This window comes from Lepidochelys kempii, chromosome 10, assembly GCF_965140265.1.
Source record: "Lepidochelys kempii isolate rLepKem1 chromosome 10, rLepKem1.hap2, whole genome shotgun sequence".
NCBI classification, from domain to species: domain Eukaryota; kingdom Metazoa; phylum Chordata; order Testudines; family Cheloniidae; genus Lepidochelys; species Lepidochelys kempii.
The window spans coordinates 382,797-409,272 of NC_133265.1; the positions used below are offsets into that span (position 1 = coordinate 382,797).

Genomic DNA, 26,476 nt, shown 5'->3' on the forward strand with positions numbered 1-26,476 from the left:
TCTCCTAAAACAAACTGGACAGCAATACGTTGCTGTAAGCAAGGGCAAGGAGTAAGCCCAGGCGACTGTAGGTCCCGGCTAACTGATATTTTTCCTACAACATTCAGGAATACAAGAGCCTGATGTAAATGGGCAGGGGGCCTTGGCACATGCATTTGTTGATGGTCTTCTCCCTGCCACAGGCAGCATGTTAAAACAAATAAGTGTGGGATGGGAGACTGAAACCACGGACAAATTGCTGGCAGTAGCAGAGCATTGCCACCGCACTTTAAAAGGAAAGGAGGAACAGTCCTCCCAAAAGTTAATGGCTCTGCAGATACAGCATTATTCAGGACTAAGCAGACCACACCGGGGACAGGGACGAGGTTGCGGAAGGGGGCAGGGGGCTGGATTAACTGGGGTTTGTAACTACTGTAAACAGCCTGGACACTGGAAAAAAGAGTGTCCAAGACGACCTAATAATTGTATGGGAAATCAAGTGAACCCCCGCTGGTTCCTCCAGCTGATCCCCAACCCTATTTTTCACCCCAACAATGATGGGATGCTGGGGAACCTCACAAAGTTTTAGCTCCCTTATTACCTCTGTCCCCTACTGGAGAATGTGTCCTGACTGTAAATGATCTCTCTCTCCCTTTTCTTGTTGATACTGGAGCTTCTCTTTCTACAATCCGCACTACTGAATTGCCTGAGGTTCCCCGATCTGGAAAATCTGTGTCTGCTGTTGGCATTACAGGGATCCCTACCTCTTTTCCCCTCTCAAAACCTTTGTCTGTTCAGGTCGGTCCCCTCTCTGAGGAGCATGCATTCCTCCTCTCTGATTCCACCCCTGCAAACCTTCTGGGACGGGACTTGCTATGCAAACTTGGCTGTTCTATTTACTGCTCGCCTCACTAGGTATGAACTTTTGCTGCTTTCAGCCTCACATATCACTATTAAGCGCTGCTCCCGGTTAAACCCTGCTACCCTCCTTCCTTTACCTAGTGATGGTGAACCCCATGACTGCCTTGCAACTGTCTCTGCTATCACTGTCCCGCGCCCCGACCTTTCAGATGTACCTCTCCCTAACTCTGACCTGGTATTATTCACTGATGGGTCCTGTTATAGAAATGACCAAGGCCACCTTCTTGCAGGGTACGCTGTGGTCTCTCTCTCTGAGACCATAGAAGCTGCGCCCTTACCCTCTGTGACCTCTGCCCAGGTGGCTGAACTGATTGCTCTAACCCATGCGTGCTTTCTAGCCGAGGGGCTCTCTGCCACTATTTTTACTGATTCTCGGTATGCCTTTGGGGTTGTGCATGACTTTGGCACCCACTGGCAGGCTCGAGGTTTTCTTACCTCTACTGGTACCCCTATCAAGAATGGCCCCTACATTGCCGCCCTCCTGTATGCAGTTTTACTACCGTCTGCCTTGGCAATTGTTAAGTGTACTGGCCACTCAGCGGCAGACACCGAGGTGGCAAAAGGTAATGCACTTGCTGATCATAGAATCATAGAATATCAGGGTTGGAAGGGACCCCAGAAGGTCATCTAGTCCAACCCCCTGCTCAAAGCAGGACCAATTCCCAGTTAAATCATCCCAGCCAGGGCTTTGTCAAGCCTGACCTTAAAAACCTCTAAGGAAGGAGATTCTACCACCTCCCTAGGTAACGCATTCCAGTGTTTCACCACCCTCTTAGTGAAAAAGTTTTTCCTAATATCCAATCTAAACCTCCCCCACTGCAACTTGAGACCATTACTCCTCGTTCTGTCATCTGCTACCATTGAGAACAGTCTAGAGCCATCCTCTTTGGAACCCCCTTTCAGGTAGTTGAAAGCAGCTATCAAATCCCCCCTCATTCTTCTCTTCTGCAGGCTAAACAATCCCAGCTCCCTCAGCCTCTCCTCATAACTCATGTGTTCCAGTCCCCTAATCATTTTTGTTGCCTTTCGCTGGACTCTCTCCAATTTATCCACATCCTTCTTGAAGTGTGGGGCCCAAAACTGGACACAGTACTCCAGATGAGGCCTCACCAATGTCGAATAGAGGGGAACGATCACGTCCCTCGATCTGCTCGCTATGCCCCTACTTATACATCCCAAAATGCCATTGGCCTTCTTGGCAACAAGGGCACACTGCTGACTCATATCCAGCTTCTCGTCCACTGTCACCCCTAGGTCCTTTTCCGCAGAACTGCTGCCTAGCCATTCGGTCCCTAGTCTGTAGCTGTGCATTGGGTTCTTCCGTCCTAAGTGCAGGACCCTGCACTTATCCTTATTGAACCTCATCAGATTCCTTTTGGCCCAATCTTCCAATTGGTCTAGGTCCTTCTGTATCCTATCCCTCCCCTCCAGCGTATCTACCACTCCTCCCAGTTTAGTATCATCCGCAAATTTGCTGAGAGTGCAATCCACACCATCCTCCAGATCATTTATGAAGATATTGAATAAAACCGGCCCCAGGACCGACCCTTGGGGCACTCCACTTGATACCGGCTGCCAACTAGACATGGAGCCATTGATCACTACCCGTTGAGCCCGACAATCTAGCCAGCTTTCTACCCACCTTATGGTGCATTCATCCAGCCCATACTTCCTTAACTTGGTGACAAGAATACTATGGGAGACCGTGTCAAAAGCTTTGCTAAAGTCAAGAAACAATACATCCACTGCTTTCCCTTCATCCACAGAACCAGTAATCTCATCATAAAAGGTGATTAGATTAGTCAGGCATGACCTTCCCTTGGTGAATCCATGCTGGCTGTTCCTGATCACTTTCCTCTCATGCAAGTGCTTCAGGATTGATTCTTTGAGGACCTGCTCCATGATTTTTCCAGGAACTGAGGTGAGGCTGACTGGCCTGTAGTTCCCAGGATCTTCCTTCTTCCCTTTTTTAAAGATTGGCACTACATTAGCTACTGCAAAACATGCCGCCACTATAAAACCTTCACCAGAAGTGTTTCTTGGTCCCCTCTCTGTCTCTGTAACGCCACCATCCCTGTCTCATCTCGCTCAGCTCCAGGATTCTGCCCCAGAAACAGAGAAAGACTCCTGGAGTGCTTTGGGTTGCTCTGTGCATTCTGATTCCCTTTGGCGATCGCCCACCGGTACCTTTGTAGCCCCCCTCTCACTCTACCCGTCTCTAGCAGCCCTGCTACATGGTGTTTCGCATGTTGGCAAGGAGGGGATGGTCTCTGCTATGAGTAAGGCGGGGTGGTGGGCTCCCCATTTCAACCCGCCACTGTGCCGCTTGTGTTACTTGTCAAAGCCACAATGTAGGCAAATCTGTAAAAGTAACACAAGGGTTCTGGGGTTTGCCTCAAGCACCTTTCCTACACTGGCAACTTGATTTTGTACAAATGCCAAAGTGTCAGAAATATGAATTCATTTTAGTTATAATATGTCTGTTTTCGGGTTGGACTGAAGCCTTTCCCTGTTGCAAAGCTGATTCATTGTCCGTTGCAAAATGTCTGTTAAACCACATTATCCCTACCAAGGGAATTCCTGCCACTTTGTCTAGTGACCGGGGAACACATTTTACTGGAAAAATTGTTCAACATCTAAACCAGGTATTACATGTCACCCACCTGTTGCACTGCCTTTACCATCCACAGAGTGCAGGGGCAGTTGAAAGGCGAAATGGTGTGCTTAAAAATAAGCTGGCAAAAATCTGTAGTTCCATAGGGTTAAACTGGCCAGCTGCTTTATCACTGGCCCTTATGGAAATTCGGTCATCCCCATCCCAGAGACACAAATTGAGTCCATTTGAAATCATCATGGGACGCCCTATGCGAACAATGGCTAGACCTAAACCTAGCCCCAGCCCCAGCCCTAAACCTAACTCACAGCATGCTCCTTCAGTACTGCAAAGGGTTAATGCAAGCTGTGAGCTCCTTCCATTCGCAGGTGCGAGAAGCTTGGCCGACAGAACCCACCTCTGCTGCCTGTCACACTCTTGAGCCTGGTGATTGGGTCTACCTGCGGCACCACCTTCGGAAGCACGCCTTGGAACCCCGGTGGAAGGGTCCATACCAGGTACTGCTCACCACCCAGACAGCGGTGAAATTATCCGGCATCGCTGCATGGATCCACGCCTCACAGTGTAAGCCAGCGCCACCTCAAGGGGACCAAGCACCTCTGCAAGACCACGCAGAACCAGCTTCAACCCCAGAAGACAAAGAGGAACAGCCTGCAATACCTTACAATCTGCGCTCTCGTAAGGGTTGCCAGAAGCAGAGGGTAAGCAGACAGCAGGACCCAACAAACAAGAAGCAGTAGTGAGCCTAGCGCCTGCTGCCTGGTGGACGTAAAACCATGACAGCGGTTCCCTCGAAAGGGGTTATCGGAACCAGAAAGGGTCCTGCTTCCAACATGTGTCCTTTGAGAAGCTTAATCCTCAGCTACTGTGTCCTGAGGGTCTGGGGAATCCAGAGTGCTAATCTAATGTTATTAAATGTCACCAGTGAAAGTAATGAAAAAGAATGATTGATGTATGGAATCCAGTAAGTCATTGGTCATGGGCGTAGCCTTGACCAAAAGGGGGGATTGTGGAAGTATAACATTGTATAAGTATAGCGTTGTATAAGGGGACATGCTGGATACATTGTATATGAAAGGGCATGCCAAAACATGTTACAAAATATCTGAGGGAGCACATGTAGGGACAGTTAGCTTTTGAATGGAGAAGCAATTAAGATAGAGCCAGCAGGTCTAAGAAACAGGCATCAGAATGGAAGGTGTGAAGGGCAATTAGTTAAGTTAACTGGAAGCTGTTAAAGGAGATTGTTAAGGGTGGCAGGTGGATCTCGAAGGGTGGTGACTAAAATCTTTTTTCTTCTTTTGTCTGTAACTTCTCTGTAACTTGTTCTCCAAAAACTGTATAAATTAAGAGACACAAGCCCCGCTTGGGGGGCTCACTTCTAAATGTATTAGCAGAGCAGCTTTGCTAATAAAACAGAATGGTCTGATAGATTGTGAGTCTGAGTAAAACTTTGACACTACGCCCATATGTTTGGGGACGGCATTTCCACCTGCAAACCAACCATGCTGCACTACAGTGGCTTCATACCGCCATGGGAAATAACAAAAAACTTATTCGGTGGAGTTTAGGTCTCCAAGATTTTGATTTTGACATCCAACACAACTCAGGAGCTTCTAACGAAGTGGCTGATGCACTCTCCCGTGAAAGTTTCCCAAAATCAACTGGTTAAAATCATCCTTGAGATGTGGAAAATATTGTTAGTCTTTATACAGTTAGTAGTATATTTAGAAGTGCATGTGTCTTATTAACTCTGTTTTCTCCTAGAGCTCCAGGAAGAAATCACAGCCAGTGTTTCACCCTATCTGTGATTTAGGGGCATGTCATAAATACAAAGGGAAGGGTAACCACCTTTCTGTATACAGTGCTATAAAATCCCTCCTGGCCAGAGGCAAAACCCTTTCACCTGTAAAGGGTTAAGAAGCTAAGATAACCTCGCTGGCACCTGACCCAAAATGACCAATGTGGGGACAAGATACTTTCAAAGCTGGAGGGGGGGAAACAAAGGGTTTGTCTGCCTGTGTGACGCTTTTGCAGATAAGGAATGCAGCCTTACAACTCCTGTTACGTTAGTAAGTATTCTAGCTAGAAATGCGTTAAATTTCCTTTTGTTTAATGGCTGGTAAAATAAGCTGTCCTGAATGGAATGTATATTCCTGTTTTTGTGTCTTTTTGTAACTTAAGGTTTTGCCTAGAGGGATTCTCTATGTTTTGAATCGGATTACCCTGCAAGGTATTTATCATCCTGATTTTACAGAGGTGATTCTTTTATCTTTTCTTTAATTAAAATTCTTCTTTTAAGAACCCGATTGATTTTTCATTGTTCTTAAGATCCAAGGGTTTGGGTCTGTGTTCACCTGTACAAATTGGTGAGGATTCTTATCAAGCCTTCCCCAGGAAAGGGGGTGTAGAGCTTGGGGTTTTTTTTTTTTTGGAGGGGGGGGAGACATTTCCAAGTGGGCTCTTTCCCTGTTCTTTGTTTAAAATGCTTGGTGGTGGCAGCATACAGTTCAAGGACAAGGCAAAGTTTGTACCTTGGGGAAGTTTTTAACCTAAGCTGGTAAGAATAAGCTTAGGGGGTCTTTCATGCAGGTCCCCACATCTGTGCCCTAGAGTTCAGAGTGGGGAAGGAAGCTTGACACCCTGCCTTTCTGCATTTCTCCCTATGGAAATAAAAGAGAGAGAAAAGTGGCATGGGAATGAAAAACAACCCCTCAAAAATTCCAAGAAAAAAATTCATTTTTATTAATTCAAAAAATGTCACTGAAAATGCATCGCATTTTCCACCTAGCTCTACAGTGCACTTTCTCCACTAATATTGTAATTGCTGGAGTGCCCCAGACACTGGACTACAGTAGCACTGCACTGAACCAGTGCAGCTGTGTTTTCCAGCACCGATAAGGTGCACTTGTGCAGATCTCTTGCTTAAGAGAGACCCTGGAGTGGAAAAATACAGGTCAAGATTGAGGTGCATCAACAGTAACATGTGGAGCGCTCAAAACAGGAACAGTGGGAACCAGGTACAAGGTCAGAATTGAGATGTGATGGCAGAACATATCAAGCCAGAGCAGAAAAGTAATATTACAACACTGCTGAAACTACGACTAGAATGCCGTGCCCAGTTCTGGTATCTACACTTAAAAAGGATGCTGAAAAATTGGAGAAGTTCAGAAAAAAGCTATAAGAACTATTTAAAGTCTGGAAAAAATGTGTTCCAATGACAAAGGAGTTCAATCTATTTAGCTTTTAAAAAGAGATGACTTGATCAGGCTTCATTAAGCACCTGCTTGGAGAGAAGAGATCTAATAGGAGCAGACAAACACAAGATCCCCAATGGCTAGAAGCTGAAGTTAGCCAAGGTCAAAATGGAAATAATTTGCAAATGTTTAAACAGATGATTATTATTTACATTGCAGTAGTGTGCAGGAGCCCCAGTCACAGAGCAGGGCTTCAGTGGCCGGGGCACTTTACAAACAAATCACAGACAGTCCATGCCTCAAGGGGCTTAACATCAAAGTATACAACAAAGGCCAACAGACAGACAGAAGATACAGATGGGGAGGAGAACAAGCTAACAATGAAACAAAACTGTTCAGCATGGAAAGCAGCAGTCATAGCACACCAGATGCTTAATCATTATCAATTTTCTTGTAGGCATCATGGTAGAGGACAGTTAAGAAGAGAATTTAAGGACAACAATGAGATAGCTTCGAGAATATTTATGGGAAGCTTTCCCCATTCCTGAAGGAGGCAAGGAGAAAGTACAAAGGTGGTCATCTGAAAATGTTAACAAATGACTGATGAAGTCCAGTACTGTTGACAGAGGAAAGGTGGAGATAGATGTCCAATAATACATAAGAGGAGATAGGCAGGACCTTAAAAACAAAGATGAATAGTTTGTTTTTGATTAACCACTGGTCGGGATGTGGGAAATTTCTCATCACAGTGTCTTTAAATCAAGGTTGGATGTGCCTCAAAGATAAGCTGTGGCTCAACAGCAAGTTGTTGGACTTGATACAGGAATCCTCATCAGTGGGTGAAATTTTATGGTCTTGTTATTAGGAGGTTAGACTAGATGATCATATTGCTCTTCTCTGGCCTTAAAACTCTATGAATATGAATGTGTGAAATTGTCTGTGGGATACCCCTAGACAGTGTTATCACTCCTTCACTTTCATGAGCCATATTATTTTCAAGATAAACAAATCCTATTCCCATCTGAATGCCTAATTCAGAAGTCCAAATGGATTTTAAGAGCTAGTCTAGTTTTTGTACTGCTACATAATTTTAGAAATCGACATAGTAAATGTATAGCTATAAACTGTATTGATAGAAATACCTTTATACTGGTATAACTAGATCTGTCCACATTAGGGGGTTGTACTGCTTTAATTATATTGGTTTCTACACAAAAAGAAAAGGAGTACTTGTCGCACCTTAGAGACTAACCAATTTATTTGAGCATAAGCTTTCGTGAGCTACAGCTCACTTCATCAGATGTAGGTCACGAAAGCTTATGCTCAAATAAATTGGTTAGTCTCTAAGGTGCCACAAGTACTCCTTTTCTTTTTGCGAATACAGACTAACATGGCTGTTACTCTGAAACCGGTTTCTACACAGCTATTGTTGTGGAGTACAAAAGCCATGTCCAGACAAGTTCTCAGGAAAGTAAAAGAAACAAACTGATTAGAATCTTAACCTCTGATTAACAGTGGGATTGTAAGCACATTAGTCTGAGGTTTCTGATGATAACATTTAAACTGTCAGAAGTCAGTGTAAAGAAGAACAGGAAATTCACACCTCTCCATAATCTTATGGATGTTACCCCTTCCCTTGTTCTCTTACTATCTCGTTACTCCATTATTATATCATGTTAAATACTGATTTGTAAGTTCCATCTAGCATACCTTTGGCCATCATTGCAAATAATAAATCACAGATCCTCTCAAAGTTGTTTCAGACAGACACCAATGCATTAGTTTACATTCATTTCAAATTCTGAGGGTTATCTTTGCAAACTCAAGGCCTAGACTTAAGAGCCCAGTTATATGGCAATTTCAAAATTACCTGAAATTGTGTGGCAATTTATGCAGCCATGTAATCTGATATGCAAGGTTCTGGTCATAGCAAATGAAGTAGTTTGTCATTTTTACCTAAAAACAGTTACATTGTAGCATAATTAGCAATGAATGGTTGTGTATTTGGGTAAAGAACCAAACCCTTCTCAACTGCTTACTTGTGAGGAAATGTTGTAAAATGAAGCTACATTCTGGGGGGATGTGTTTTGCATAAAGAAAAGCAGAGGGAATTTAGAAGAGTGAAATTATTGATTATTATTCTGTATTATCTCCATCTAATACATCGGGGGGCGGCGAGGGGGAGCAGATAGCTCAGTGGTTTGACCATTGGCCTGCTAAACCCAGGGTTGTGAGTTCAATCCCTGAGGGGGCCATTTAGGGATCTGGGGCAAAAATTGGGGATTGGTCCTAATTTGAGCAGGGGGTTGGACTAGATGACCTCCCGAGGTCCCTTCCAACCCTGATATTCTATGTAGACTATATATACATATACACACATATATAAAATCATCAACATAAAAAAAGACATTTCCAGCTCCTGGCACTGAATGCTTATCTACTCACTTGAAAAACAAGCAATATTTTTTCTGGTTTGTATATCAACCACCAATATGAGGTTCTCGAGTCAAAACTCAGCTGGTTATTTCATGGGTGATAAATTCAAGCTGGAAGACTAAGAACAAATCAACATAAAAGTGTCCCTGCGAACACTTTAATGAAACTGTGTTCTGATAGAGTTCATGGTGTTCAAAGTTTACATGATTCTTTGACCTAAATATATAAAAATGCAATTACAGGAGAGGGGCTGTTAACTTGGAGGAAGAGAAGAAAATCTAAGTGATATCTGTCTCTAAAATGTTTGCCAAGAAAATTCTCTGAATCAGAAGTCTGGACAGTTAAGCAGTATTTACAGCTTTTTACAAGATGAACATTTATAATGTGTAATGAAGTGTCATGAGTATACAATAAAAGCTAGTCACCACAACTACACACACAGAACTACCAAGTGCTGCACACCCAGGAAGAAAGCAGAATGATCTGAAAGCAGCAGAAATGCAAGGTGGCCATGCATTTTGGTGTGAGGGTGAAAGGAATGGTATGACACACCTCACTGCAGCATTTCTGGAAGCGTCTCTCCTCCCCTTTCACTTCCCGTGACACTATCAGCAGAAACTCTGACTGCTGGACCCGGCCATAGCCATACGGGGAACCTATACTGACAAGCTGCAACAATCAATCAGAGCAAAAAACAAAACAAAACCTTTGTAATGCTGGAGCATATAACTATCATCTGAACTGTACAAACAACAGATTGGCTCCTGTGAATTCACTTGCTACTCAAACAGAGTGTAATTATTTCTACTGTGTAAAAATGAAAGCTACAGTTTTTTGTATTCCCCAGAAAAGAATCCTATCTAATATATTTAAAATTCTTGCAGATGGTTACAAAGCCAGTTACGATTTGAAGGCAAATGCCAATTTCTTATCAAAGTCTGATTGTAATAAGTCAGTAAATACTTACTGGATTAGGGGATGGAAAAGTTATGGGAGAAATTCTTATTACAAGGGAACAGCATTGGTAACCCAATATATATTCCCGAGGAAATATATAAAATAAGTTAAAAGGAAAGAGAGTATATATATATATAAGAATATGAGTCAATTTTTAAAAGGTTAATTTTACAAAGCACCAAGAAGGAACTCTCTTACACAGTGGGGCCAAGCTTGCTTCCATTAAGTCTCTCAAAATACTAGGCCCATACATAGCAAGAATTTAATAATGCTGAAGTTCAGGATGTTTTCAGTTAAATTTTGTAGGTTCTCGTTGGATGAATTGTCTTCATAATGTTCTAATTATGTTCAACACCTAATCCACGCGAAAGCATATGCATGCCAGTGCACCTGACAAGGATTATGGCTTTAGATTAAATTTGAAGAGCTAGATATACAAGCTACTGTGGGACAAGCAGCTGACTATTCAGATTACATACTCATTTAAGATACCACCAATGAGAGGTGCTGGTCCAAAGCAATGATAGAGGATGTAATTTACAGTTCATATTATGTGAATAATTTTGAGGGCAACAGTTAAGTACTGACTTTGTATAATCACTCTACTTAAGAAGGCATTGTTGGACCAGATTTCAGACTATATTCATTGCTAATTTGTATGATGGACACAGTTTAAACAGAAAGGGTATGGACAATGCAAAATTATTTATCAAGTTTCTCATTTTGCACTGGATGATAAATATTTGGTTTCTGTGTTCTTCCAGAGGTGGTAATTAAATCATTCTCTCCAAATCATTCTCTCCACTGGTATGTTTAAAGAAACAGGATGGTAATTCAGCAGTACAAAACCACATTATTTCCTTGCGAGAGAAAGGGTTGGAAGTTAATTAATATGTGTATTTCACTTTTAAAGAAACTGATCCTTCAGTAGTACAAGTCACAAGAAAAACTCAACATTCAGAGAGATCTTTTAAAACCCAACAGACTGGGACAAATTCACAGCTTGTCTGATGGATAAAAATTTCAGCATGGAGAATGAATCTCCATCAAAGGACAGGTCACAAAGAAATGCACCAACAGATATTTCCAAGTACTTTACTGGAAAACAATTCCTAGAGGTAGTTTGTGGAATGTGAACTAATGTAGAAATGTGGTTTGCTAACACTGCTTTCGCTCAATAGCTGATGAGCTTCTTTAGATCCACCAGACCCTGCAACAGGCCCAGAAGTCTGATCATTCTCTCTCCCCCTTCGATTATCACCATTAGGATGTTATTTTAAGATACCTTTTCAAGCATGTTAAGTGAAGAGGAAACATCTTTGACCTATTGATCAAGTACAGCCCTTTAAACCATGTTAAGCCAGGTGCAGGGCTAGCTGGGATGTCAACCCACAGGAAGAGTATGGCCCTGGAGAAGTAGATAACTAACTGTGCATGGTTTTTACTATACACCACAGGGCATACTCCATATTGGGCTGGGTACCATCTCAGAGGAGAGAGAGATTGCACTGAAGGGGCAAAGGGATTTCTCAGAAAAAGATCACACTGTCACCACTGCATTCCCTCTTGGAGATAAAAAAGCTCAAAGGGAGACTCAGAGAACGTTAGAATCACACTGCAACTGGAGGGTATCTGCTAACAGAAAATCTGCAATGCAAACAGAGAATCCTGCCAGGGGCCAACTATGTGCTGGTGGGAAACTGGATGACAGATTGCACACCTGTTGTGTCAATCAACCTTAAACCATACATCCAAAACAGAGCATCGTGGAGAAGAGAAAAAATGAATTAAAAAAGCAAAAAAATTAAAACCAACAGCATTTCCCAAAGAATGCCTAATTCGGAAAGCAATATTAATTCTTTGTCTACGTAACTGCAAAGTTCCCCAGCGTTCAAGCATACTAGTCCCAAAGAATGGGCAGGTAAAGTGGAAGCTCTAATATCCTCGTCTCCTTCAAATAGGAAAAACTCTTTCTGCAAGAAACCAGAAACCAACTTCCTACAAAGAAGAACGTCCAGGGAACTCATTCAATTGTCACATGGATCAAGCAAAATCTAGCAGGTATTCTCAGGAATCTGCCCAAAACAGATATCATCAATATCTGGGCTGCAGAGAGGATCCTTATCACTTGAACTGGAGAACTGAATAATGAGAAGTCATCTGTGCACCTAGATTTCTTTCACCATGGCCACCAAACTGGGTGATCTGAACACCTTGCAAATTTCTAGGAGTGAACACAAAATGTCCCCTCTCATCTTCCTACTATTTTTAGGGCTCATTTTGTTTTTTAAATATGATTGTTATTGAGGGAAGGCTGAGTTAAAGTAGGTTTTACATTTACTTAAATGGCACTAAGCTTTGTAGTCATCTGGATCTCTTCCAGAAGCGAATTCCCAGAACTGTAGACCAGTCACCAAGAAAGCGGTTTCTTAAGCACACAAGTCTCTCTCTGGGGTTGAGTTACATTACTCTGCTGCTGGTAGATGTAGTGACCAGTTATCGTCCTGCAGGGTGAGGCGGTTCCTCAGGTAATTTCTTAATTGCCAAGTTTCCTCAGAGAAAGGTCACTGCAACCTTTAAAATGTGTTACTGAATCTAAAGTGCACTACAGAAAGTTATTTGTAGGCTGTTCAAATTAAGCTTATTTGTCCTAAGCAGAACAAGAACAGAAAACATTCATGGAGTTCACCTGCATTCCTTTGCACAACTGTTTTGATTTATTAGGTGCTAACAGTGGGCTTAGTACAAACATAGAAGCAGTTCAGATTTCAAAGCAAGTAACAGACTCATACCTTATCTGGTATTTTGATGTCCAGAACTGTTCCTACAATGTACAGTACTAATAATTTTTAGCAGATTAACTAGGTAGATTGTTTTAATACTTATGAAAAGTGCAGCATTAGAACTCTGGTCTCCAAAGCTGCCATTTTATCCATAGAAGTTAACACTGCCAAGGCAGCTGCATTAAAAGGTTCCCCCATATTGTTCCCTCAAGTGTGTCTCAGCCCTGTTCTGGAAGGGCCATCTGTAGGGCACAAGAAACATCTAATCCCTTTCACCAGAAGCCTTTGTACCACAGTATAAACTCATAAGAGCTGTGTGATGAAGATATCTACATAGACAAGAATTGGATTGAGATGACTGTAGAACTAGAACATTAATTTTCAGTTACAAATTGGCACACAGATGTCAATATGAATTCCATTCCCAATCTCTTCAGCCATTCACTTCTCAATAATCATTAAATTTGTTTAATGCCTGTATACAGAAAATAGTTTCTAATACATAAAACTTTAAAATTTCTCATCATGAATGTGACTCGGCAGTTTATATCAGGACAATCAATGAAGTCCTCTGTTTATCTTGTTACCTGTTCAAATTTCCAGCCATCGGACATAGTGGAGACCATTTGAGTGAGCTCCTCCTCCTGACACTGCAGCACCCTGTACACGTGTTTGACTGGCACCTTAAGGAAGAAACATCAGACACTCAATACAGCATGGAGTATTCAACAGTGTATACTATTGCTGGGATTTCCTGATTCCTTTAAAAAGATATTAAACAACAAAGACATTCTGAACATCAGAGGATCAGTGGGAGGCTCTAGCTAAGTCACTGGGTTTGGTACTTTTGGCATCTAATGAAGTGTTTGGAATGCTCTTCCTCTCAGTTCTTAACTGGGACCAGAGTCTCCAGCCAACAGCATTCCAGTTACATGGCCCAACATAACGTACGTACAGGAACACTTTTTGGAAGTGACGCATTTTCTTGTTTTTCTTTTGCTTGTTCAGATTCTGTCCATTCATTACCCTTTCAGAATAATCTTAAGACTTGAAACATTTCAGGCATTAAAACTCCTGACACTACACAAATCAGTGGGTATCCTAAAGAATGATACCCCTTTGAAAGTAACTACTCCTGGGGGAATACTGTACCACTGTGTAATGCAGAATTTTGCAGAAATTAATCTTGTGTGTACAGAATTTCCTCCCTCACCCCAGTAATGGGCTGCAGAGATGTTGCTGGACCCGGCAGAGCCCAGCTCACAAGTAGAAGACAAGGCTGGGGAGAAGAGGGAAGGAACTGGAGAGTTCCCAGCACACCCTGAAGGAAGGAGGTGGAGGCGTGCAGAAATCTCCGTGCAAGCCCAGGACTCAGCATCAGGCTGTTTCTCCCTTTGGATCCCTGGGCTCTGGAGGGCAGAGAGTGTGAGCGTCTGAGCTGCGTGGAGCCCTGCAGCTGGCCTCTGGGGAGTAAAGGGTGAGAGTGTCTGGGCTGGGGGCTGGCAGGAGGGGGACCGACGGGGGGGGGGGGGGGGGGCAGGGGGGGAGAAGGGATGTAAGTGCCTGAGCTGGGGGAGGGGGGCTGTGGCTGGGCTCTGGAGGGGAGGGGGCGAGTGCCTGGGCTGGGTGGGGCCCATGGCTAGGCTCTGAGTGGGAGAGGGTGTGAGTGTCTGGCCCCCAGGCTGGGCTCTGGAGGGTGAGGGGGTAGAGAAACAGGAACTGGGTTGTCACAGGGGTTTCTTTAACTCTGTACTCCTGGGGGAATTTGTGTGTGTGTTTGTACTGTTACAGCTATATTTGCTGACAGGTATTTTGAAATCAATTACCAAAATAATTGAAACTGGTGTGATTATGTAGTGTTATTTTGACAAATAAAATTTGCAGAATTTTAAAATATTGTGCGCAGACTTTTTAATTTTTTGGCACAGAATTCCCCCAGGAGTATGACATAGCCCTCTGGAAATCTGGCTGTAATCCTAGGAAAATCCTAATACTAGGCTGTGAGAAGCTGGCTTTTCCACATTGCCCCAAACAGTACATACATACTGTCTGTACAGGATCATATCCCATCCTTTTCCCAAGGTTTAGTTTTTAAATACATAAATAAAATATAATAGAGGCCAAGGTTTCTCCCCAGGCCTATCTGCACCTAGGCTTTCACTCTAAGGAATGTTCAAACCAGATCCTAGACCCTCTCTGCCCAGAGAGCCCCTCTTACCACCTTTACATCCAGGGCAGGGCCTTATCTACTGCAACAAATCAGCAGGAATCTATCAGCATTTCCCTGAAGGGTTCCAGCTAAGAGTGCATCAACAGAAGAACCCTGCCGCTCTTTGACTAGCTGCAAGGAAACCCAGCTATCAGAGCATATCCTAATACCAGCTCCAGGGATATATCACACTAACAACAAATCTTGAACATATTTTCCCCACTTAATAGAGTTTCTCTGCCACATTTACTGCATGTTCATTTTTATGAAGAAAGAGTCATAGATTGATCTGAGAGAGACTAGAATCCTTTCCTGAATATTCACAGCGCTGAAGATGCGGAAGGTAACCCGGCTACAGAAGTATATGACAGGAGCTAGAGGATGCAATGAATAGGCTGCAAGGAAGGATTAGAAGGGAAACTGTTCATACTCTAACAGGAGTGGCTTAAGGAAATAAACCGTTAGAGATGTAAAGCTTTGGTTTGTGACAATGTATTCAGCATCACCCTTACAAAAAATAGGGACTGAACCAGTCACACAGGAACTTATCAATTATGTTTCAACCTTTAATCAGCTTCTGGCTCAATGACAGTCTAAGGCTATGTCTATACTGCATATCTTCCAGTGGAACAACTGTGCTGCTACAGCTGGGACACTGTAAGGTCTTCTGTCTAGCTGCTCTCTGCTGGCAGGAGAGAGCTCTTCTGCTGGCAAAATAAAACCACCCCTAACAAGCGGCAGTAGCTTTGTCGACGGGAGAGCATCTCCCGCTAACAAAGCACTGTCCACACTGGCACTTTTTGTCAGTAAAATGTTTGTCAATCATGGGGTGTGTTTTTTCACACCCGTGGCTGACAAAAGTTTTACCAACTAAAGTGCAGTGTAGATGTGGCCTCACACTTTAAAATATACTTGCTTCTCTTGGGAAGCCACTAGGATATGGTTCAATCACAAAGGCTTCTTCCTTTAATAGAAAGCAGATTATTTTAGATTAGATGAGAATGCTCTGGTCATCGTGCATATCCAGTCCTACCCAGGATAAGAATTTAAACAGTAATTATCCCATAGGGAGAGGGTCTCCCATCACCTCATATGTAAAAGATTTAAATCCAAAAGCAGAGAGAATCTGCTGTCACAGCTCTCTGTATCTTCTACACTAAATATCCCTCCAGAGTTTAAATTCCATGACAAGCAGGTTTCTCACACACCAATATCCAGTCATGTTTTCAGTTACTCAAAATCTGAAAGCATTCTAATGAACAAGCGTTTGATAACATTTGGTCATGCCCTTTGGCATCATGCAGGTCAACGGGTACTGCAGGGCACTAGCATTCAGTTTTCTGTCCTTAGTCAGCAGAGCTGAAGCCACAATCCCAAATCTTGTTAGGGAAATGGTGAGTGAAAAAAGCACCTACTCAACATCAGCAGGGGTATGACAAATGAGAACTCTTATGTCAGAATTAGGAAGGTGCGTTAGGAAATGGCCTCACCTGTGAGATTTTGCTGTCTCTCTCTCTTATTTTGTCCTTTACCAATTTTATAAGTGATGTGATGTTGTAGAATTCAGCTTCTTCTAGTACACCTACGAGAAGAAACAATTATGTTTGAAAAGACAGTGTAAACAAAGAGTGCAAGCCAAGGACTCCTAGCCAGTTTCTTGGAAGATCTCTTTCACTACATGGGAAACAGTTTGCCTCATGAGCAGCTGCTTGAACAAGATGAATAGGTCTGACTTCCTTCACTCACATGTAATTCATCGTTTAGTTCATTCTGAAGAACTGTCCTAGAACCAAACCCAGAAAAACTTTACAAGGCCATTTCAGGAAACTTATTCTAGGCTCGAAGTACAAGCACAATTAATGAAGTGTTTTTAAAGGGACACACATACTTTTAGAAATGGCCCAATAAAAAAAATTGATTTTCTAATAGAGTATCCCTTAAACACAGAAACACAATAAATGTCATTCCAGATCAGACCAGGGTTCATCTAAATCCAGTCTGTGAACAGTCCCAGTTGCTTCAGAGAAAGGTCCAAAACATTCTGCAGAAGGCAGCTATGGAATAACCAGGCCACAGGAAAAGCTTCTTCCTAACCGCCATTAGTTAGAGATTGTCTTATGCCCCAACGTTGCTCACAGAGGCCTTTTTTCTTGGCTGCCAACACCACATTGCAGTCTCATGTACAGAGTGCTGTCCATTCTCACTTTCAACATTCCCTGCTTTCTGCCTCATATTGAGCGTGTGTGTTTCACAATATTTTCCCAATTTTAAATTTAAATTTGGTTTCCTACTCATGTTTCTAACCTCTCTAGTTCCCTTTTGTATCATCTCTCAGTCCTCCTATCTCCTCTCAATTTAGTTTCAATAATATAAGATTCAATCAATGCACAAACAAATAGTTAATCTGGATGATATCAGAAAATTTACAGGGAAGCCTAGAATTGCCCCTGTTGGTCAAGGACGTAATTTCTGACAAGTGCAAATACTATCATCAGGTAATTAAAAGTAATGGGATAAAAAGTAGAATAATCTTTCAAAGGAGGTGATGGGAATCCCATTGCTTAGGATACTTAACATTAGACTGGGACAAATTCCTAGAAGGGAGACAGAATAATTCTGCAGTGGCCCCCTCTTGGGGATAGACAGAAGATATACATTTTCTAACTTTTGTGACTATTTCTGACAAGTGCAAAACCATACAGTTCTGGTGTGCAAGACTGGGGAGAATTGACTGGAGCCTCCGTATTGATGGTACATTAGTGGTGGGGAGATCATTGATGTAACACAGTTGGGAGTGCCCCTGCCTGTGGATGTCTGTGTAATTGCAGGGCCAATCAGAGGTTTGTGGTTTGACACAGCATCAGTGTGAGAGGAATACCTCAAGCTGGGGGGACAGAGGGCTCAGCGGTGCCACAGTCCAGGTTGCACCCCATCACATGGATATGAATTGGGGCCCATGAAGGAGTGGATTCAGAAAGTGTGTCCCCTAATTGGTGTAGTCTGCATCTCAGAAGATCCCAGCCCTCACTTGTTTTTTCTTGCTTTACATCTTCAACACCTCATTTCACAGCTATCCTTAAGAATACTGGAAGGGTCTTTCTTTTAAGACCATCAGTACTGTAAGAAAGAGGTAGGGCTGTCAACGTTAAATGATACAAGGCACCTAATTACCATGACTGAATGCGTGCCTCCTAACAGTGTTTCCAGCTCATGGAGCAAGGTCAAGAATCAAACTCAGGTCTATGGACAGCACTAACCAGTCTTATGCTACTCAGTTTTGTCTGAGGCATGGTAGAATGCTGTAGAGATTTGTCTGCAGTGTAACTCAAAAATGAAAATGGAAATTGATTTAATAAGACCTTCCTTCTACAGGCAAGCCCACTTCTCTTTTGTGGTTTTCACAGCAATTACAATACTGCGAAAGAGTAAAGTAAACACGGGATTTGGTTTAAGTCCTACCTTCCTCTGCTAGGTCCTTGTTAATAACGAGTTTTCCATGTCTGAGATAGTTCAGCACTGGCCCAAAGTAGGTCGGGTCTCTGTCTATTAAATAGGCACCTGTTTCATCCTGTTAAAAAAACAAAACAAAAACAAACCCACAACAGCCAAGAAAACTCAGTGGATTAAATGCCCAATAGACTGGTGTGCTCAATTATACACACACACACACACACAGTTAAAAATCTACAGTTAACCAGTTAAATTACATTAGGGCACAGGTTCTCACAAGAAATGTTTTCATGGCCTCAGAGTGTGGCCACCAACTAGTGCTGTTGGCTGCTCTGACAATTTTTCCTAAAATACTCAATTACTTAAGGAAAAACAAATAAATATGCACATACACATGTCCATATCATTGTAATTTATATATGTAGGGTTTTTTCCACAGACTTAATAATAAAAATAATGTACAGTTTTCTCTGTTCCCTACTGGACTTAAACAGAATTGAAACAAATAATGTGTTTTGCATGTTCTTGTCCCTTTTTGTTGTCGTCTCTTGCTTTTTTTCTGTTTTTTTTTTTTTAAAGACTTGCTAGTTAGTAAGTGTATTTCTGTGAAAGGTAATATTTGTATTTTGTTAATATTACTTTTCACAGCAGCAGAGTTGCTAGCTAGCAGGGAGGCAGTAAAAAGTGATATTAACAAACATACATATATCACTTTTCACAACAGACTTACTCAGCCCTTGCAAGCTGGAGGACAAATTAAGCCCTGGATGGGGAGGTGGGTATGGAGGCAGCTGGGAGCCAGAGGTGATGGGGGGGGGTGAGGGGGGGTAAGTCTGGAGACCAGAGCCCTGCAGTTGTGAAGCCAGGGACTGGGCCTGAAGGACGCAGTGGGGCTGGGGCAATGTGTGTGTGGGGACAGAGGGAGGTGAGGTTGGGGCCAGTAGTCACTGGGGCTGGATCACGTGGCCCCACGACTAGAGTCTGGGGTTCAGGACTAGTGCGGGGGGTGGGGGAGGGGGACGACAGACTAGGGTAGGGGCAAAGTAGCTGACAACTTTGGGCCAGGAGTTGAAAGGGAGGAGGATGAAGGGACAAAAGGGGACAGGGACAGATGCGCCTGACTGAAAGGGAGAGGCTTAGGGTCAGCCAGGGTCTGCATGGGGGAGGCTCTCCAATTCCCTAACACTTCCCCCACGCCACCGTCCCAAAAAACTCTTCCATACTTCTCCAACCCACCCCCAACAACCCTCCGGTTCATTCTCAGGCTCCTTCCCAGCAATTATTTCCCTGTTTCTCAGCTCCTCCGTTACCCCTGACTCTCCCACAAGCCTTTGCACTACTTCTGAGGGGGTGCCGGAAATACATTTTTGTTTTGTAATTTAAATAAATTATTACTCAGAGTTCTGTGTTAATATGCCTAGTAAGGACTCTATTTGTCAAGAAACATTTCCTGAATCTTTTTTTCATCTGTATTGTCACAGACATACTTGCTGACAATATTTTGTAATAAATTACCAAAATAATTGAAAATGGCATGATTATATTGTGTTATTTTGACAAATAAAAATGCAGAATTTTAAAATATTGTGCACATAATTTTTAGGTGCAGAATTCCCCCAGGAGTACAGTGGGAATGAAAAACAAAAAGAAACAACCCCCTACTCCCAAGGCCTTCAACTGCATATATAATTTACAATACAGTAGTTTAATCTTTTGTTGTAGGTTGATATACCTAAAACCCCTCCTTCCAGCCTGTTTCAGGTACACGGGGACATCATGGGGTGGAGTATGGTAGTGGACTGAGGAAAGGTTGCTTGTGAACTACATTCAGAGAGCAATCTGAAAGATGTGGCCTATGATCCATGTAGACACATGAGGATCAGGTATTAATGTTTGGATTAAATGTTTACAGTATGGCCTGTAGTGTTCTGTGGGATAGCGAACAAAGCTTGAGAATTTCACTTGAAGAGACATTAGGAAACATTGACTATAATAGGGTTCAAAAAAGAACTAAATAAATTCATGGAGGACAGGTCCATCAATGACTATTAGCCAGGATGGGCAGGGATGGTGTCTCTAGCCTGTTTGCCAGAAGCTGGGAATGGGCAGCAGAGAATGGATCACTTGATGATTACCGGTTCTGTTCATTCCCTCTGGGGTACCTGGCGTTGGCCACTGTTGGAAGACAGGATACTGGGCTAGATGGACCTTTGATCTGATCCAGTATGGTCGTTCTTACTCCCAGTCAGAGGACTAAGGAGACCTGAATCAATACTTCCAGAATTTAAGTTTCCATTTTAAAAGATAGCATTTCAAATGTGAATCCATGTGATCAATGCAGTGTTGCTTTCCCAAGACAGCAGACAGCTCCAATGTTTTAAGCAGCATGGTAAAGTTTACAAAACTGGTCAGTTTCACTAATGCTATTCAGTACTTTGTAGGCTGCAAGAAATTCAAGAATCAAGTGAATTTCATTCTTCTGCTCGGGAATGCTGTAAACTGCAGAACAGATAGGCACTAGAGCTATTTGTAGGGTAGGACCTTGCCAAAAAAAAAGGGGGGGGGGGAAGAGGATGGAGGAGGGAATAGATTAGCAGACACCTTTCTCCATAACCACCCAGTCCCTGACAAAGATCTAAAATACCATATACCGACCTCTCCTTCTTGAAGCCAGCAAGAGACTAAGGGAGGGGAACGCAGGCACAAAGGAAGGGCTAAGATGAAGCTATCAAGATACCAAATAGACTATTTTTATTTATTATTTGTAATGCCTGGGGGCCTCAATATGGGATAAGGACCCTATTGTAGTAGGTGTTCCACACACACACAATAAAACAACAGTAACTGCCCCAAACTGTTTACAGTCCAGCACGATATGGAAGATGAAGCCTCCAACTAGGGTCAAGGGCAGGCAACCCTCATAAGAATCCAAGCATACACTCCTTGTAGGCTTGTAAAGCTCTGATTATTCAAACTAACATATGATGAACACCTTCCCTAATTACACCTAAGCTTTTTTTAAAAAAGGAGTCTCACAAGGCAGAAGTTTATGCAGGTGAATTTTCAGGCAGATTGATTTTGTTCTGGTGAAGCTGCAGGTGTACTTTGGGTTTAATGGAAAACTAGACACAACCTTGACTACAAAAAATGACAACAGCTCTCCATAATGAAACTGAGAACAAATGATTATACATGATGGAAAAAATGTATACGGTCTTCAAAAAGGAATTAAGTGACGGGATAACTATTTTGTACAAAATATCTGATTTTTTTTTTTTTAAATACCATACACTGTAAAATTGCTCAGGATATGACCATTACTACATTACAGAAAATAACTATGCTGTCAATGAACCGTAGTTAAGCCATGCAGAGACCAGGTAATGTTTGATAAGCTCTAGCCATACTCACCTCTATGAGCCAAGCTCATAAGTAAGATTTTTTTTTTTGGGTTAAAAATTCTATATAGTTAAAGATATATTATGGATAGGTATGTCAAAAATAGCACATTTATAAAATATATGCATTTAGATAAAACTTATCCATACTAATAAAATCCAAGAGAAACATCTGATGAATGAGTAACAGCAAGCTATAAACATGCCCAATACAAATTAAATTGACTAAAAGAGGACATGATCATGGCATGTATTATAGATGGTATATAGAAGGCAGAGCAGGTAAACATTCACTCTCATTCAATATGGGGTGGTGGAGGGGGGGCATGAAACCAACAGGGAGAAAGTTTTAAAATGATAAGAGGGAGCACTTTAAAAAAAAAAACCTACCCAATGCACAGTCTTTAGAACTCATTGCCATAATACATCACTAACTAGGGTGCTGTATAGCTTGGATGGCCTCCACCTCAGCAGAAGAGAAGCCTGGGAAACAAGCAGGGAGAACTGGAAGTCCTGGCACAGGCAAGGAATTATGATGTGATTGGAACAACAGAGACTTGGTGGGATAACTCACATGACTGGAGTAATGTCATGGATGGATATAAACTGTTCAGGAAGGACAGGCAGGGCAGAAAAGGTGGGGGAGTTGAATTGCATGCAAGGGAGCAGTATGACTGCTCAGAGCTCTGGTATGAAACTGCAGAAAAACCGGAGAGTCTCTGGATTAAGTTTAGAAGTGTGAGCAACAAGGGTGATGTCATGGGAGAAGTCTGCTATAGACCACCGGACCAGGGGGATGAGGTGGACAGTGCTTTCTTCCGGCAACTCACGGAAGTTACGAGATCGCAGGCCCTGGTTCTCATGGGAGACTTCAATCACCCTGATATCTGCTGGGAGAGCAATACAGCGGTGCACAGACAATCCAGGAAGTTTTTGGAAAGCGTTGTGGACAATTTCCTGATGGAAGTGCTGGAGGAACCAACTAGGGGCAGAGCTCTGCTTGATCCTGGTCGAGTTCAGGATCCTGACACAGGGAAGAAAGGAGAGCAGGAGAATACGGACCCTGGACTTCAGAAAAGCAGACTTTGACTCCCTCAGGGAACTGATGGGCAGGATCCCCTGGGAGAATAACATGAGGGGAAAAGGAGTCCAGGAGAGCTGGCTGTATTTTAAAGAATCCTTATTGAGATTACAGGGACAACCCATTCCGATGTGTAGAAAGAATAGTAAATATGGCAAGAGACCAGCTTGGCTTCACAGTGAAGTCCTTGCTGATCTTAAACACAAAAAAGAAGCTTACAAGAAGTGGAAGATTGGACAAAGGACCAGGGAAGAGCATAAAAATATTGCTCGGGCATGCAGGAGTGAAATCAGGACGGCCAAATCACACCAAATCTGCATGCGAGAGTGCTAAAGGAGTTGGCGGATGTGACTGCAGAGCAATTGGCCATTATCTTTGAAAACTCATGGCGATCGGGGGAGGTCCCGGACGACTGGAAAAAGGCTAAAGTAGTGCCCATCTTTAAAAAAAGGGAAGGAGGAGGATCCTGGGAACTACAAGCCAGTCAGCCTCACCTCAGTCCCTGGAAAAATCATGGAGCAGGTCATCAAGGAATCAATTCTGAAGCACTTAGAGGAGACGAAAGTGATCAGGGACAGTCAGCATGGATTCACCAAGGGCAAGTCATGCCTAACTAATCTAATTGCCTTCTATGACGAGATAACTGGCTCTGTGGATGAGGGGAAAGCAGTGGACGTGTTGTTCCTTGACTTTAGCAAAGCTTTTGACACGGTCTCCCACTGTATTCTTGCCAGCAAGTTAAAGAAGTATGGGCTGGATGAATGGACGATAAGGTGGATAGAAAGCTGGCTAGATCGTCGGGCTCAACGGGTAGTGATCAATGGCTCCATGTCTAGTTGGCAGTCGGTATCAAGTGGAGTGCCCCAAGGGTTGGTCCTTGGGCCGGTTTTGTTCAATATTTTCATAAATGATCTGGAGGATGGTGTGGATTTCACCCTCAGCAAGTTTGCAGATGACACTAAACTGGGAGGAGAGGTAGATACGCTGGAGGGTAGGGATAGGGTACAGAGGGCCCTAGACAAATTAGAGGATTGGGCCAAAAGAAATCTGATGAGGTTCAACAAGGACAAGTGCAGAGTCCTGCACTTAGGACGGAAGAATCCCATGCACTGCTACAGACTAGGGACCGAATGGCTTGGCAGCAGTTCTGCAGAAAAGGACCTAGGGGTTACAGTGGACGAGAAGCTGGATATGAGTCAACAGTGTGCCCTTGTTGCCAAGAAGGCCAATGGCATTTTGGGATGTATATGTAGGGGCATAGCGAGCAGATCGAGGGATGTGATCGTTCCCCTCTATTCAACACTGGTGAGGCCTCATCTGGAGTACAGTGTCCAGTTTTGGGCCCCACACTACAAGAAGGATGTGGAAAAATTGGAAAGAGTCCAGCAGAACGCAACAAAAATGATTAGGGGACTGGAACACATGACTTATGAGGAGAGGCTGAGGGAACTGGGATTGTTTAGTCTGCAGAAGAGAAGAATGAGGGGGGATTTGATAGCTGCTTTCAACTACCTGAAAGGGGGTTCCAAAGAGGATGGCTCTAGACTGTTCTCAGTGGTAGCAGATGACAGAACAAGGAGTAATGGTCTCAAGTTGCAGTGGGGGAGGTTTAGGTTGGATATTAGGAAAAACTTTTTCACTAGAAGGGTGGTGAAGCACTGGAATGTGTTACCTAGGGAGGTGGTGGAATCTCCTTCCTTAGAAGTTTTTAAGGTCAGGCTTGACAAAGCCCTGGCTGGGATGATTTAGTTGGGGATTGGTCCTGCTTTGAGCAGGGGGTTGGACTAGATGACCTCCTGAGGTCCCTTCCAACCCTGATATTCTATGATTCTAAGAGGGACAAACTCCTTGGGGACAGGCTGGCAAGAATAGTCAGGAGAGTGGTTAAACTAATAGCAAAAATGAAGGTATTAAAATGAATTAAAATGAACTTTACATGTTAACTAGTACAATACAGCAAGATTTACTGTTTGTAGGCCTTTCTACTGTACATCAGCCATGACTTTTACAGCATCTATAATTCCTCAGGTTTCTGATCTTCAAAGTTTGTTCCAATTGTTGTCATCCCTACTCAGGGTGGATCAAAAAATTGATTTAAATTTTTTTTTTCAATTTGTTGAATTTAATTTGAATACAGGTTTATTGTTAAAAGTAAACCTATTTAAAATTAGATTGTCAATTTGAAATTTATTTTAAGGCCTAAACTCACGTTAGTCTATTAAAATCTTTTAAATTAAACTAAAAAAGTTAAGAGGTATAGCTATAAAAACTAAGAATCTGAATAAATTTAAGTTAAACTATATAAGTGCTTAAATAAATATGTATAAATATACTGTATCTTCCTGGTTTGCAAAAAGATGCACCAAAATCAGTGTAAAAGCTATATTTATTTCAAAACAGCTTGTTTTAATGGTTATGATGCTCAACTTTTCGTTAGGAAAATAACTAAAAGGTATAAATGCAGAACATGTTTAAAATCAGTGATTTAACATAAAGGTTTTCTGCTTGCTGATTTAAATAATGATTAAAATTGATGACAGTCATTCTTCATGAACTAAAAAGCCAAAAGGGATCATTGCGATGTCTAGTCTCTCCTCCTGTGTGACACAGGCCAGAAGACTTCCCTGAGTTATTCCTGTCTGAATTAGAGCACATCTTTTAGGAAAATATACAGTGTTGATTTAAAATCTGTCAGTGATGGATAATCCACCATAACCCTTGATAAATTGTTCTAATGCTTAATTACCCTCGCTGTCAAAAATGTATGCCTTATTTCCAGTCTGAATTTGCCTAGCTTCAGCTTTCAGCCACTGGATCGTGTTATACCGTTCTCTGATAGATTGAAGGAATTTCATTTCTAAATTTTGTTCCTCACGTAGATATTTTTAGATTATGATCAAATCACCTCTTAACCTTCCCTATGAGTTTATTCACTGCCCAGCACAATGGGGTTCTGATCTTGACTGTACTGTACTAGTGCCAAAAGAGATCAATTATTAATGATAATAAAAAGCTTAATGCAACAAAGTTGTGGAGTAAATTGAAACTCAGGAAATGCAAGAGTTTAAGATAACAGCTATATTCATAAGGTTGCTTTGCATATGAAGATTTTCTATTACAGGGGCTAAATGAGTGGCCTGGTTACCCAGCAGTTCCTTTTGAAGTCAATGACCTCCCTGGGAATTGCTAGCACTCAGTATTTTTGAAGTTGTACAACAGCTGCCCTATATAACTAGGATCTTATGGCTCCTCAGGAAAGGAACCGTGTCCTCATGTGTGTTTGTATGGCACTTAGCACACTGGTTACCACATTACAAATAACCACCCCCCAAACCGCAAATGGAGTGAAAGTGGATCTTGGTTTATCCTTAGACATAAGGATTGGATTACAGAGAGGACTGCACCTTGATGACACTTGCATTTTCCCTGTTCTCTCAAGTGAGCTGCACTT

The 26,476-nt window shown here is 42.5% G+C and overlaps 1 protein-coding gene across 2 annotated transcripts in view; it reads right to left on the reverse strand.

Moving 5' to 3' along the window:
- The window catches only part of LOC140918024 (BTB/POZ domain-containing protein KCTD5), a 68,386-nt gene that overhangs the window by 30,210 nt on the left and 11,700 nt on the right, over positions 1 to 26,476 (reverse strand). For both annotated transcript variants that reach the window (XM_073361566.1, XM_073361567.1), the window contains exons 2-4: positions 18,556 to 18,664; positions 16,587 to 16,678; positions 13,475 to 13,570 (exon numbers count right to left, since the gene is read on the reverse strand). In XM_073361566.1, coding sequence (XP_073217667.1) covers positions 13,475 to 13,570; positions 16,587 to 16,678; positions 18,556 to 18,664 — 297 coding nt within the window. The remainder of the gene's footprint in view (positions 1 to 13,474; positions 13,571 to 16,586; positions 16,679 to 18,555; positions 18,665 to 26,476) is intronic.